The 14,281-nt window shown below is 51.2% G+C and overlaps 1 protein-coding gene across 1 annotated transcript in view; it reads right to left on the reverse strand.

The window, feature by feature from the left end:
- The window catches only part of MROH2A (maestro heat like repeat family member 2A), a 50,447-nt gene that overhangs the window by 28,390 nt on the left and 7,776 nt on the right, over positions 1–14,281 (reverse strand). The window contains exons 6-16 of the mRNA XM_004390030.1: positions 14,094–14,192; positions 12,463–12,614; positions 11,339–11,482; positions 10,397–10,489; positions 10,162–10,240; positions 9,921–10,034; positions 7,865–7,941; positions 6,612–6,731; positions 2,787–2,897; positions 1,120–1,267; positions 514–554 (exon numbers count right to left, since the gene is read on the reverse strand). Coding sequence (XP_004390087.1) covers positions 514–554; positions 1,120–1,267; positions 2,787–2,897; positions 6,612–6,731; positions 7,865–7,941; positions 9,921–10,034; positions 10,162–10,240; positions 10,397–10,489; positions 11,339–11,482; positions 12,463–12,614; positions 14,094–14,192 — 1,178 coding nt within the window. The remainder of the gene's footprint in view (positions 1–513; positions 555–1,119; positions 1,268–2,786; positions 2,898–6,611; positions 6,732–7,864; positions 7,942–9,920; positions 10,035–10,161; positions 10,241–10,396; positions 10,490–11,338; positions 11,483–12,462; positions 12,615–14,093; positions 14,193–14,281) is intronic.

The raw sequence follows: 14,281 nt of genomic DNA on the forward strand, positions 1-14,281 counted from the left end.
TCCTCACTTGTAAAGGGAGGAGTTGGGCGAAATGGGTGCTTTCCAAACACAGCACCGGGGATCCCCAGGGACAGAGGGCGCCCCCCATAGAGGACACTGCAGGGAGGAAAGGGGGAGGAGGGGCAGCATCTTGGGTCTTTCCCCACCCCCGGCTTCAGGGGAGCAAGTATTATCATCCATGGTCAGTATAAATGTGCAGACATATGGTCAAGGACTGATCCCACCTCAGGAGCAGGCTATTGGAATACCCCAGGGGTGTTTAGGGGTCCTCGCCTGGGAACAGATCCTTGCAAGGTCCCCAGCTGTCCAAGGGCATACTGCCCCCTGCCACAAACACCCAAGAGGGGTGACAGGGACCCAGAAAGCTCTGTACTGCCTAGTGTCCAGCTCCCTTGGTGGACTCTGGCTCCCTCCTCCCTCTGGGAGCTCTGGGAAATTAGGAGCTCAAGGGAGCGGCACCACAGGATGTGGCCTCGACCAGGGCAGGGACATTGCCTGATGTGACCCACTCACCAGGAGCCGAGCCAGCAGCTTCTGTGGTGCAGGCAGGTCCACTGTGGAAAGAAGGACAGGCAACCTCTAGAACATGATCTTGTGGCTCCAAGGGGGGCTTCACCCTGCAAGGGGCTCCCCCACCAGGACCCTGTTGCCCCCCAAGATGGAGAATGAGTCTGCTCAGGAGATTTCCCATAAAGGACATCAGTGTAATCAACTCATCCTGGGAAGAGGGAGAATCATATTAATGGGGTAGGGTTTAGACGGTGCTGTTTTCAGAGCACCATTAAGTGGTGGACACCAGGATCTTCAGGACAATGTTCTGTCTCCTACCATGAGACTTGGCCGCTCTTGGGCCAACAGTAATTAGACACCCCTCCCTGCCCCCTGCCTCCCTATGAGGGCCTTGGGAGTTGGTGAGCTGTGACAAGCAAACACACAGCCCTGAGATGAACGGGCAAGGGATGAGCCATGCCTCTTGCGAAGTTGCAAGTGTGTGTGTGGCGCGGGGGAGTGGGCCATGATAGGACTGAGCCCCTGAGTGGGGGGCATGAGGAGAGTGGCTCTGAGGAATGGAGCCAGCCATCCGGCTGCCCCCATCCGTTGAACCTGGGAGCTGCCTACCATGCTTGCTGCGGCTGGCCATGTTGGTCCCCACATCCTTGCTGTGGAGCTGACGTTCTGCCAGGTTGGTCAGGCTGATGCAGATGGGGGTCAGGGCCTCCGTGTAGTCTGTCTCCATGATGTAGCACAGAAGTCTCACCCAAAACTCCTGGGGAGGCAGGGGGACAGGAGCCCAGGGTTAGCTGGGGGCATCATCCCATGGCCATCCAAGGGGAGCCATCAGGCTCCACCCACAGTGTCTGCCCATGGACTGCCTTGGCCCTGAACTAGCTCCACTGTCAACCCTGGTCTTTGTCAGGGCATCTAAGTGCCACCAACCCTGATGTGGCATGGGACAGCTCCAGCTAGTCCCTGCTGAGTCTGGCAAGCCCTCCACCGAGCCCCTCTGTCCCTGCGGCCATCACACCAATCCCACACCCATCATGCCCTCTAGTCCAGGGACCTCCCTCTGACTCCAAATCCTCTCGAAGCACACTTTGGGCAGATGGCCCATGTGTGCTTGCTGGAGACCTTGGAGCTGTGACCTTGGAGCTTTGTCTCTAGCTCTTCACCTTCAGTGTGTGTCATCTTCCTCACCTCACCATCCTCTTCCACCATGGCTCTCTTTGGATGGCCATTGAATACCCCCAGCTAATCCTGGCCCCCCTTCTCCTCACTCCATCCCTGAGAGTTTGGGATGAGGCCCCTGTACTACCAGCTAACAAGTGCAATAACTTGACCTGTTCCAGCTGCCAGGACTAGAATCCCCCAACTTCTGGGTGTCCCCAAGAAGCAGCATGGTGAGTTAGAAAGAGCATTTTAACCTGGCTCCACTGGTTATCAGGTATTGGGAAAACTAATGAATCCCTCTGAGCGTTAATTTCCTCATCTAAAAATCAGGTAACAATAAGAGAACATACCTCATAGAATTGTCGGAATAATTCAATGAGATTCTGCATGTTGCACCCCTAGTACAGTACCTGCTACAGGTAGATGCCCAATGGACTGTAGCTACTATTATTATTCTCACTATTTGTGCAACTAAGTAAGCTACCACTGGTCAGGAAGTGTCTGGCCTATGGCCTCACTTAATGGACTATTATTCCCTCCTCGATGCTGCCTTTGTAAATTTTTCCTATCTTATTGCTATGGTACATTTTATTGCAGTTACAAGTCGACACATTCTTTTCCCCTACAACCTGTGAACTCCTTGGGGCTGTATTATCTCCGGATCCCATCAGTGTAAGCCCACATGGCTTTCACCTAGTAGGAACTCACTAAATGGTTGTGTAATTAAACAGCTAAAACCCTTTCTTTACACCACTCCCTACCTGCCTGGACTGGAAGTGCTTTAAGGTAACTAACACATTTCAGGCAATAAGTCACCTGATACTTATTGAAGTCTATTGTGTGTCAGGCATTGCCCTAGTATCTAGGGATACAGAGACAAGGAATAAGTTTCCATTAAGGACCCAGCTGTGTAACTGGGTCTTGAAGGGTGAGAGCTCAGGCAGTTAGAAGAGGAAGGCACCCCAGGCACCCCAGGCAGCAGGAATGGGAGAAGCAAAGCTGGGGAGTCTGGGCATGCACGCTTCCCCCCAGAGCCTGGCACAGTGCAGACATGAGCTGTGCCCACTGGTCCCAGTATATTGGTCTCAGGTGTGTGTGTGTGGGGAGTACTCACTCACATTGGTCATCCCACTGACAGAGGAGGTGATGATCCTCACTGTGTCCATAGTAACTTTGTGGACCATCTTCTCCTCCAAGTCTCTCTGATAAAAGCTCTCCCGGCGATTTGTCTGGAAGACAGACAAAGGAGCCCCTGTTTGTGGGTTGGCAGGGCCTTGCTGTGGTCTTGGTTGTGGTCTCCTTACTCTCATGGGGCTTGATGCCCAGATACTGGGTCCCTGAGAAGCTCAGAGACATGCATGTCTCTGTCATGAATTTCAGATTCCTGCCCCTGTGACTCTCATGCATCTGTCACTTTGTCGTACTGCGGTGTCTTTCGCGTTGCTGTGATGCTGGAAATTATGCCACTAGCATTTCAAATACCAGCAGGGTTGCCCATGGTGGACAGGTTTCAGTTGAGCTTCCAGATTAAGACAGATTAGGAAGAAGGATCTGGTGGTCTATTTCTGAAAAAAATTAGCCATTGAAAACTTTATGAATAGCAGCGGAACATTGTCTGATATGGTGCTGGAAGATGAACCCCTCAGATTGGAAGGCACTTAAAATGTGTCTGAGGAAGAGCTGCTTCCTCAAAGTAAAGTCAATTTCAATGACATGGATGGAGTCGCGCTTTCAGGATCTTCATTTACTGATGTGGCACAACTCAAAATGAAAAGAAACAGCTGCAAACATCCATTAATAACCAGAACATGGAATGTACAAAGTATGAATCTAGGAAAATTGGAAATCAACAAAAATGAAATGGATTGCATAAAGATCGATAACCTAGGCATTAGCGAGCTGAAATGGACTGGCACTGGCCATTCTGAATTGAACAATCATATGGTCTACTATGCCGGGAATGACAAAAAGAAGAGGCATGGTATTGTGTTCATCATCAAAAAGAACACATCAAGATCTATTCTGAAGTTCAACGGGATCCGTTACCTGTTGCCGTTGAGTCGATTCCAACTCATAGCAACTCTATAGGACAGAGTAGAACTGCCCCATAGGGTTTCCAAGGAGCAGCTGGTGGATTCAAACTGCAGACCTTTTGGTTAGCAGCCAAGCTTTTAACTACAACGTCATCAGATAGGAAAATACCCATATGCCTACAAGGATGACCAGTTAATACAACTATTATTCAAATTTATGCACCAACCACTAAGACTAAAGATGAAGAAACTGAAGGTTTTAACCAACGTCTGCAGTCTGAAATTGATCAAACATGCAATTAAGATGCGTTGATAATTATTGATGATTGGAACGTGAAAGTTGGAAACAAAGAAAAAGGAACAGTAATTGGAAAATATGGCCTTGGCAATAGAAACCATGTCAGAGATCGCAAGATAGAATTTTGCAAGACCAACGACCTCTTCACTGCAAATACCTTTTTTCACCAACATAAACCACAATTATACGTGTGTACCTTGTCAGATGGAATACACAGAAATCAAATCAATTCCATCTGTGGAAAGAGACGATGGAGAAGCTCAATATCATCAGTTAGAACAAGGCCAGGGGCTGACTATGGAATAGACCATCAATTGCTCATATGCAAGTTCAAGTTGAAGCTGAAGAAAATTAGAACATGTCCACAAGAGCCAAAGTACAATCTTGAGTGTATCCTGCCTGAATTTAGACACCATCTCAAGAACAGATTTGACACGTTGAACACTAATGACTGAAAACCAGAGGAGCTGTGGGATGACCTCAAGAACATCAGACATGAAGAAAGCAAGAGGTCATTAAAAAAATTGGAAAGAAAAGACCTAAATGGATGTCAGAAGAGGCTCTGAAACTTACTCTTGAATGTCAAGTAGCTAAAGTTAAAGGAAGAAATGATGAAGTAAAAGAGCTGAACAGAAGATTTCAAAGGGTGGCTCATGAAGACAAAGTAAAGTATTGTAATGACACATGCAAAGACCTGGAGTTAGGAAACCAAAAGGGAAGAACACACTCAGCATTTCTCAAGCTGAAAGAACTAAAGAAAAAATTCAAGCCTCAAGTTGCAATATTGAAGGATTCTACAGGGAAAATATTAAACAACACAGGAAGCATTAAAAGGAAGGAATACACAGAGTCACTCTACCAAAAAGAATTGGTCGACGTTCAACCACTTCAGGAGGTAGCATATGATCAAGAACCGATGTTATTGAAGGAAGAAGTCCAAGCTGCACTGAAGGCATTGGCGAAAAACAAGGCTCTAGGAATTGACAGAACACCATTTGAGATATTTCAATAAACGTTTGAGCTTGAAGTGCTCACTTGTCTATGCCAAGAAGTTTAGAAGACAGCTACCTGGCAACGGACTGTAAGAGATCCATATTTGTGCCCATTCCAAAAAAAAAGGTGATCCAACAGAATGCAGAAATTATCAAACAATACTATTAATAATTACACACAAGTAAAATTTTGCTGAAGATCATTCAAACGTGGTTGCAGCAGTACATCAACAGGGAACTACCAGAAATTCAAGTCAGATTCAGAAGAGGACATGGAACTGGGGATATCATTGCTGATGTCAGATGGATCCTGGCTGAAAGCAGAGAAAACCACAAAGATGTTTACCTATGTTCTATTGGCTACGCAAGGCACTGGACTGTGTGGATCATAACAAACTATGGATAACATTGCGAAGAATGGGAAATCCAGAACACTTTATTGTGCTCTTGAGGAACCTGTACCTAGATCAAGAGACAGTCGTTCGAACAGAACAAGGGGATACTGCTTAGTTTAAAATCAGGAAAGGTGTGTGTCAGGGCTATATCCTTTCACCATACTTATTCAGTCTGTATGCTGAGCAAATAATCCGAGAAGCTGGACTATATGAAAAAGAAAGGGGCATCAAGATTGGAGGAAGACTCATTAACAACCTGCAATCTGTAGATGACACCACGCTTGAAGCACTTACTGATGAAGATCAAAAATTACAGCCTTCAGTATGGATTACACCGCAACATAAAAACAAACAAAAATCCTCACGACTGTACCAATAAGCAACATCATCATGATAAACAGAGAAAAGACTGAAGTTGTCAAGGATTTCATTTTACTTGGGTCCATAATCAACACCCATTTAAGCAGCAGTCAAGAAATCAAAAGAAGCACAGCGTTGGGCAAATCTGCTGCAGAAGACCTCTTTAAAGTGTTGAAAAGCAAAGATGTCACCTTGAAGACTAAGGTGCACGTGACCCAAGCCATGGTGTTTTCAATCACCTCATATGCATGTGAAAGCTGGACAATGAATATGGAAGACTGAAGAAAAATTGATGCTTTTGAATTATGGTGTTGGCGAAGAATACTGAATATACCACGGACTGCCAGAAGAAAAAAAAAATCTGTCTGGGAAGTACAGCCAGGATGCTCCTTAGAAGCAAAGACAGGGCGACTTAGTCTCACATACTTTGGACATGTTATCAGGAGTGACCAGTCCCTGGAGAGGGACATCATGCTTGGTCAAGTAGAGGGTCAGCAAAAGAGGACAACCCTCAACCAAATGGATTGACACAATGGCTGCGACAATGGGCTCAAGTGTAACAACGATTGTGAGGATGGCGCAGGACTGGGCAGGGTTTTTTTCTGTTGTCGTTCTGTTGTACATGTGGTCGCTATGAGTTGGAACCAACTTGAAGTCACCTAACAACAACAGCAACAACAACTCTTGTGACTGTGCACACCTTTACCTGCCAGCATGTTGTGTGTCTATGTACATGTGTCACTGACGTGTATGCACGTGAGCTCAAGTACAAGTGCACCGACTGTGTGGTTGGCTTTCCTCAAGGCTGGCGGACACCACATCCAAAGTCCAACCGCTGAGGGGTCTGCATGTTGGGGCCACTCACCAGTTTGTAGGTGGACAAGGTCAGCTGCACTGACACGTACTTCAGGCCCCAGCCTTTGATCCTGTCCTGGTAGCCGGAAAGTGCCAACTGGCCTATGATGCGGAGAATGGCCATCCTCACCTGAGGGGACAAGGTGGTGGGAGTGCTGAAGGTTGGGGTGGGCTCCAGGGGCAGGAGGCTCAGTGCCTAACACCCAGTCTGGTGACATGGGACAGCTGGGAATTGGGGACACTCTGGTCTGGAAGAGGCCAGGGGCCACTAGGCTACTGCCCACTTTATCCACTCCCCATCCCATCTCATTCACGGGGCCCTGCCCTGTAGCACCCCCACCCAGAAGCCCATCAGAACCCTAGAGACACAAAGCTGATTCCCTCTATGCAGGCTGCTCATCTTTGGGAAGCTCTGGTGAGGAAGAGCACCTCTTACTGTGGGCACCCTCGGGCTCACCACATGAGACTCTGTAGGGGCGCCACAGAACAAGCTTATTCTCTCTTCCTTTCTCTGTCTAAATCCCCAGGCCAAATTCTTCTGTCCCCTCAACTTCTTCCTCACAATCTCTGTGCAGACCCTCCCCACCCAGCATCTCCCTGTCCCCGCCCCCGTGTGGCTCAACAGCACCCCTCAGAGCCCGCAGCCCAGAACCACAGCCGCACTCCAAGTTGGGCCAGCCAATGCAGCCTGGAATAGTGGTTTTAACTGTGCATTTGTGGGGGGACCCTCAGTCATTTTTCCAATTGAAGTCAGATCCTATAAACGCCCTAAGCAGCAGAGCGGCTGTGGCCGAAGCTGGATTTGCTTGGCCTCCTCTCTGTCCAAGGTGATGCCTGAGACTCATCATTCAGAAACTCCAGGTCCCAGGCAAGCAAGGGGTCTCCAGAGTGGGAACCACAGCTTTTAGTAGACTTACTACCCTCCATCTGCCCAGTACTGGGTGGGAAGCTGGGCTTTCTATCCAAGGTGTTGGCTTCAATGATTATGGTTGACGGTTGCACAACATGATTAATGTAATTGATGTCACTAAATTGTTACACCTAAAAAATGTTGAACTGGCAAATGTCATGTTATGTATATATTTGCAACAGTAAAAAATTTAAAACGGTGTTGGCTTGAGGAGGCCGGCCGGGGCCCTTCACTGCACAGAGGTAGACTGGCAGAGAAGGCCTCGGGCTGATGGTGGACCTGTATCACGAATCTTGACGTCCCAACAGAGTGTCCCCTGTGCCCCATCCACTTCCCCGTCTCTACCCTGTTACCTTAGACCTGGTATCGGAGAGGGTGTTCTTGACTACCCTGATGGCCAGGTGGATGGTCCTCGTATTCATTTTGGGCTCTGAAAGAGGAAAACCCACCTGGAGGCCGCCGGCTTCAGGGCTAGGCTCTGAGGAGAGGGCCCAGGAGAGGCGTGGCCCCGGAGCACGATCGGTGCCTCCTCGGGCCCCGCAGGCCGTCTTCCTCAGGGAGGAGTCTCAGCGAGACCTTGGGTGACTGTCCTCACAGCCTCAGGGAGAGCCTTCTTCTGCTCCAACATTCCCACTCGCCAGCCACAGGCTCTGGGGTGCTTCCCTCAGGGGCCACCGACCAGGCTGTCACCTCACTCTCCTCACAGCACCCACCACAGCCCTCCTCCCTGGCGCAGGTGGGGTTGTTTTTATGCCTCGCTCCTTTGGCTGCTGCCTCGTGTGCATGCCTTATGAGAAGCGGGTAGGACTGCCCTCGAGGGCAGGGTCGTGGCCTAAGGTCTCCTTTGTCCCCCTGCAGCTGGGAACTCAGTTCTGCGCCCACAGTGGGGGCACAGGGAGGCTGCGAAGCACAGCTGTGAAGAGCAGGGACTCTGGTGCCAGGCTGCCCGGGTTTGAATTCTGGCTCTGCCACGTCCCAACCGTGTGACCTTGTGAGAATTACTTCACCCCTGTGTGCCTCAGTTTCCTCAGCTGTAAGTGGGGAAAATAATGGTCCGTCCCTCTCGGAGGTGCTGTGAGGGCGAAATGAGTTAACACAGGGCCTGGCACATGCTAAGCACTGTATCGGTGCTTGCTAGTCATAGAACTGATGATGGCATACCCCATTAAAGAAGGAGAGATAAAGTAAGGTGGCAGAGAGCCGTGAGAAGGTTCTAGAGAGATGGAATTGCTGCGCTCAAGGCTAGGCATTGCTTGAAGGCAACACTAGTGCGGGAATCTGAGCAAATGGGGCTAGGTAGAAAGTGGCAGTTTGTCAGACGTCAGCGGGAAACTGTTACAATTCAGAGTCTTTATCTCCAGAATGGATTTTTTTTCTAATCATATTAAATAAATAAATCAGCTGTTGTCTAGTTGGTTCTGACTCACGGCAACCCTGTGTGTTTCAGAGTAGAACTGCACGCCATAGAGTTTTCAGTGACTGTGATCTTTCAGAAGCAGACCACCAGGCCTTTCTTCCGAGGCTTCTCTAGGTGGATTCGAACCGCCAACCTTTTGGTTAGCAGCCGAGTGCTTAACTGTTTGTGCCACCCAGGGACTCCTGATTACAAAAATAACATATGTTTATTGCAAAATTAAATTATTAACAGCTTAGGTATGCCCTTCTAAGCCTGTTTATGCATAAATAAATATAGATTTATTTCACATAACTGAGATCATGATACACTGTTCCATACTATCTTGCTACACTTAATAAACCAAAAATAAAAAAACATTGCTATTGAGTCTATTCCAACTCAAAGCGACCCGACAGAACATAGTAGAACTGCCCACAGGGGTTCCAAGGCTGTAATCTTTATGGAAGCAGATTGCCAGTTCTTTTGGAGCCGCTGGCTGGGTTCGAACCACCAACTTTTCAGTTAGCAAGGGCTTAACCACGGTGCCACCAGGGCTCCTCTACATGTTATAATTAGGCCTTATATTCAACCTTTGAGAAACTATGGTGGCATAGTAGTTAAGAGTTCGGCTGCTAATCAAAAGGTCAGCAGTTCAAATCCACCAAGCGCTCCTTGGAAACCCTATGGGACAGTTCTACTCTATCCTATAGGGTTACTATGAGTTGGAATCGACTCAACGGCAACAGGTTTTTTGGGTTTTATTTAGCCTTTGGTTTAGCTTTTTGGGTTGGTACTAGGAAATTCAGACTCAGCTGGAAGCTGGCTTTCACAGTTTAAGGAGAGGACCGGGGTCACAATGCTGGCTCTGCCCAAGGGTAGAAGATAGGAAGCAACCAAGAACTCTTGGCTCCCTGGCCCACCCAAGTAGTGTCTATAAAAGAGAGGACGGGCCCAGACAAGGGTAAACCACCTCCGCTAACTGCCCACCCTGCCCCTGCCCGGCCATGGCTCACCATCTGCGCTCACCACGGCCCTGATCAGGGTCAGGGTCCCCACACGGGTGGCCTCCTTGCTCATCTCCATCTGGCTGAGGAAGAACTTCATCAGCTCCTTGGGGTAGGAGCGGGCTGCGGGGGAAAGGACCATTCTCATCACGCCCACTGGGCCCACAAAGGAGGCAGCCCAGGGCCTGAAGCTCAGAGGGGCCGGGCAGCCTAGAGCACCCAGCAGATCCTGTGGGTAGGGGAGCCTCACCCAGGGCTATGAAGCAGTGCACAATCTCCGTCAGATTCTGGCTGCTGTACTGCTGCTGGGCTGGGGCCTTGGCACACACCTGGGGGGAGGGGTGGGGCGGGCAGAGAGGGGGTGAGGTCACAGCCAGACAGGGGACGCTAGCGTGGGGGGTGCACCCAGCTGGATGGCTTGCTGCCATCTCACCCCCCAAGGTCCACCCTGAGAATGCAGCAAACAGCCCAGCTTCCAGCCTCACCTGGATGTGCAGTTCCGTGAAGATGGTGTGCAGCTGCATTTGGGGGACAGGGGTGCTGGTGATGACTGATACCTCCAGGATCTGCCTCAGGACCTGCAAGGGGTGGGCCGGTGCTGGCAGACTGCCGCCCACCTACTGGGGTCCAGATACCGTCCTTGCTGTGCAGGTGGTCTGAGGGCTGGCTGTACTAGCACCCCCTGGGGCTGGTCAGAAATGCACTCTCTGGGGCCCCACCCCAGGCCGATGAGCTGACTCTGCATTTTAACGAGCCCCCTTGATTCTGAAGCACAGTAAAGCTTGGAAAGCCCTGTGTAGGCCTCTGAGCTCGGCATTCAAGGCCTTTCCCAGCTTTCTCTCCTGCTCACCTGGATGTGAACCCTGTTTTTCAGCCAGATTCATCTACAGATGGCTCATACATCAAGCACATCACTCCCGTGCCTTGCTTTTACAGCCAAGGACCATGCCTTCTGTGAGGCTAAGGGACCCCTTATGACCTGAGCCCAGGTCACTCCTTGGCTCACAACCTGCCACAGCTCCATCTCACGACCTCACCGAGGCCTCAAAGGCCCTTCAGGATCTTGCACCTTCTGCGTGGAATGGTGGTGTTCATTTTCCACAAAACCCTGTGAATGCCAGGTCCTACAGCCCCGCATGGTCTGCTGACACCACAATATCCACCCAGAGGACACTACCCCCGGCACTAGGGAGGCCCAAGTCTCCCAAGCTGAGCTCAGAGCATGAAGGAGGCAGCCCAGGGCCTGGGGCTCAGAAAGGTGGCCCCTCTCACCCGGGTGGCCCCCTCACCTGGGTGGCCCCGCTCTCCTGGGTGGCCCCCTCACCTGGGTGGCCCCTTCACCTGGATGGCCCCCTCACCTGGGTAGTCCCCTCACCTGGGTGGCCCCTCTCACCTGGGTGGCCCCTTCACCTGGATGGCCCCCTCACCTGGGTGATGAAGAGCGCCTCCAGGCTGCCCTGGTACTCGGCCAGCAGCAGGGGGATGTAGTCGTAGACCTGCTCCCGAAGGTCATCGTTGGGCAGCAGGAGGTTCAGCATGGGCCTCAGGGACTTGATGACCCCCAGCTTGACCTACCAGGACATGGGGCCTTCAGACTCATCTTCCCGGACCCTCAGCAAGGCCACTGATCTCAGCCTGGCCCATCAGGTCAAAGGACACATGACAGAAAGGGACTCAGAAGTAGAGTTGAACCTTGCCCGAGGCCCAGCAGGTGGGGTCCCAGCACTGTCACTTACTAGCCAGGTGACTGTGGGTTGAACTGTGTCTCCCAAAATGGTATGCTGAAGTCCTAACCCCCGTGCCTATGAACATGACCTTGTTTGGAAATAGAGTTTTTCTTTAGTTATCAGTTAAGCTAGACGAGGCTGTACTAAGGTGGGGGTGGGGGTAGGGAAGGTGTGTTAGTCCTAATCCCTTCAGACTGGTGTCTTATAAAAGAGGACAGACACAGAAGCAGAGTCACACACAGGGGGAAGCCTGCATGTGAGGATCTATCGACAAGCCAAGGAACACCAAGCAACGCCCAGGGCTGCCAGAAGCTGAAGGAGACGAGAAAGGATCTCCCCCTAGAGCCCACGGGGAGCACAGCCCTGCTGAGGCACTGTTTTCAGAACTCTGGCCTCCAGAACTGTGTGACAATAAATTTCTGTTGTTTCAAGCCACCTGCTTTGTGGTATTTTGTTACTGCAGCCCCTGGAAACGGAGACACCATGCCTCAGTTTCCCCACCTGTAAAATGGGGGTGGGCACTAGTAGTCCTATATCATGGCGCTCACGTAGGTAAGCTGCTCAGAAGAGCACGTGGTACCCAACAGGTGCCCTAGGACCCGCTCTCGGAGTTACCACCGAGCCCTCGGCACCACCTAGTAATGCCCCGCGGGCCTTCATCACAATCAGCCACTGACCAGGTCCCCACCTCCCTGGGCTCGGTCTTCCCACTTGTCCCCCGGGACAGAGGCTGGGGCAAGCCACCTCTTTGGTCCTTCCAGCCCCTCAGGCCAGGCATCGTGGCCTGGGGGATCCAGGGTTCTCTAACAAGGTACACATCTTACCTCGGAGTCGTCGTTCCGCAGCCACACGGTCACAAAGTACCGGTACATGGGGAACAGCTTCATGGCAAACTGCTCCTCAGTCATCACAGGGTACACACTGTCCTCTAGGTGTCTCAGGTAGAACTGCACTGTCTCACAGAAGGTCTCCATGGCTGCCGCCACAGGGGTGAAGCAGAGGGACACTTACTAGCCACCTCCTCCCAGGGGAAGGCTCTCCCGTGTCCACAGAGGGCCAAATACGCAGCTAGAAAAATTCCCTTGCGTCCCTGCCTCTCTCCCCTCCCATCCTCCATCCCTCTCACAACTCCGCAGTTTTTATCCTGCAGGTCTGTGTGTATAAGAACCCACAAGACAGGGTACTAAGCAGGCAGGTGTCCGGCCCCTCCCTTCGAGGTACTAATGCAGGGGTCAAGCGTGGGGCCTGGAATATGAATCTTTACCCACACCCCAGGGTGCTCAAGCTACAAACACACTTTGTCCTCTCTTCTCAGCTATCAGGGGTTTTTAATCCACAAACACATAAGTAATCAAATCCTGGGCAAGGTGATCAGATTCAAATAACTTCAATGTTGTTGTCAGCTGCCGCTGAGTGGGCCCCGACTCAGCCAGTCCACGCAGAATGAAATGAAAAGCTGTTCAGTCCTGCGTCATCCCCTTAGTGGGTTGCGGATGGCACCGTTGTGATCAATAGGATTTTCATTGGCTAATTTTCGGAAGTAGATCCCCAGGCCTTGCATTCTAGTCTGTCTTACTCTGGAAGCTCTGCTGAACCTGTCCAGCATCATAGCAACACACAAGCCTCCACTGACAGATGGGTGGTGGCTGTGCATGAAGTGTATTGACTGGGAATTGAACCCGGGTCTCCCCCATGGAAGGAAGAAAATCCTACCACTGAACCACCACTGCCCCAGTAGACAGCACTGAACCGGTTGCCATAGAGTCGACCCCGACTCGTGGCACCCCCATGTGTTTGAGGGTAGAACTGTGCTCCGTAGGGTTTTCAATGGCTGGTTTTTCGGAAGTACATTGCCAGACCTTTCTTCCAAGGCACTTCTGGGGTGGACTCAAACCTCCAAACTTTCGGTTAGCAGCCGAGCATGTTAACCTTTTGCACCATCCAAGGATTCCTAAAGTAGCATGGCCCCCTTAAAACCAAACCCGTTGCCATCGAGTGGATTCCGATTCAGAGCGACCCCGTTGGACAGAGTAGAACTGCCCCACAGGGTTTCCATGGAGCAGCTGGTGGATTCGAAGTGCTGACGTTTTGATTAGCAGCTGAGCTCTTAACCACCGCACCACCAGGGCTCCAATAGCATGGAAGCCCCGCCCAAATCAAGCCCGTGATGGAGACATTTGCCCTGTCTCCCTCTCCCGTGATCCCCGCCGCACTTCCCGGGTCTTCTTGGGAAAGGTGTAACCACACAGCAACTCCACGGGTCGCAGGCACAGCCTCCTCCCTCTAGCTATGGTCTCTAAAAGGCACACACCCCTCTCCCCCGAGCCGCACAACGTCAGAGATGGAGCAAATGCTTCAGAACGAGTGAAGAGTCACAGACAGTGCCCCTCCTGTTCTATACCCTTCCGCCTGCTTCTTGCCCCACTTCCGCTCCAGGGCCGGGCAAGACACGCACCCCCACAGATCACCTGCCGCATCTTGGCCTCGCTGGCAAGTCTCAGCATTGTGAATATGGTTGCCAGGGTGATGCCCATGTACGGCATGAACTCGAACACTGCGGGGATGGGGGTCGAGGGTCAACCGGGAGCAGACGAAGGACAACCGCTCCCCGCCCCATCCTGACCCCATACACCCCTCCAGCTG

The sequence above is a fragment of the Trichechus manatus genome, unplaced genomic scaffold, assembly GCF_000243295.1.
Source record: "Trichechus manatus latirostris isolate Lorelei unplaced genomic scaffold, TriManLat1.0 scaffold00277, whole genome shotgun sequence".
NCBI classification, from domain to species: Eukaryota; Metazoa; Chordata; class Mammalia; order Sirenia; family Trichechidae; genus Trichechus; species Trichechus manatus.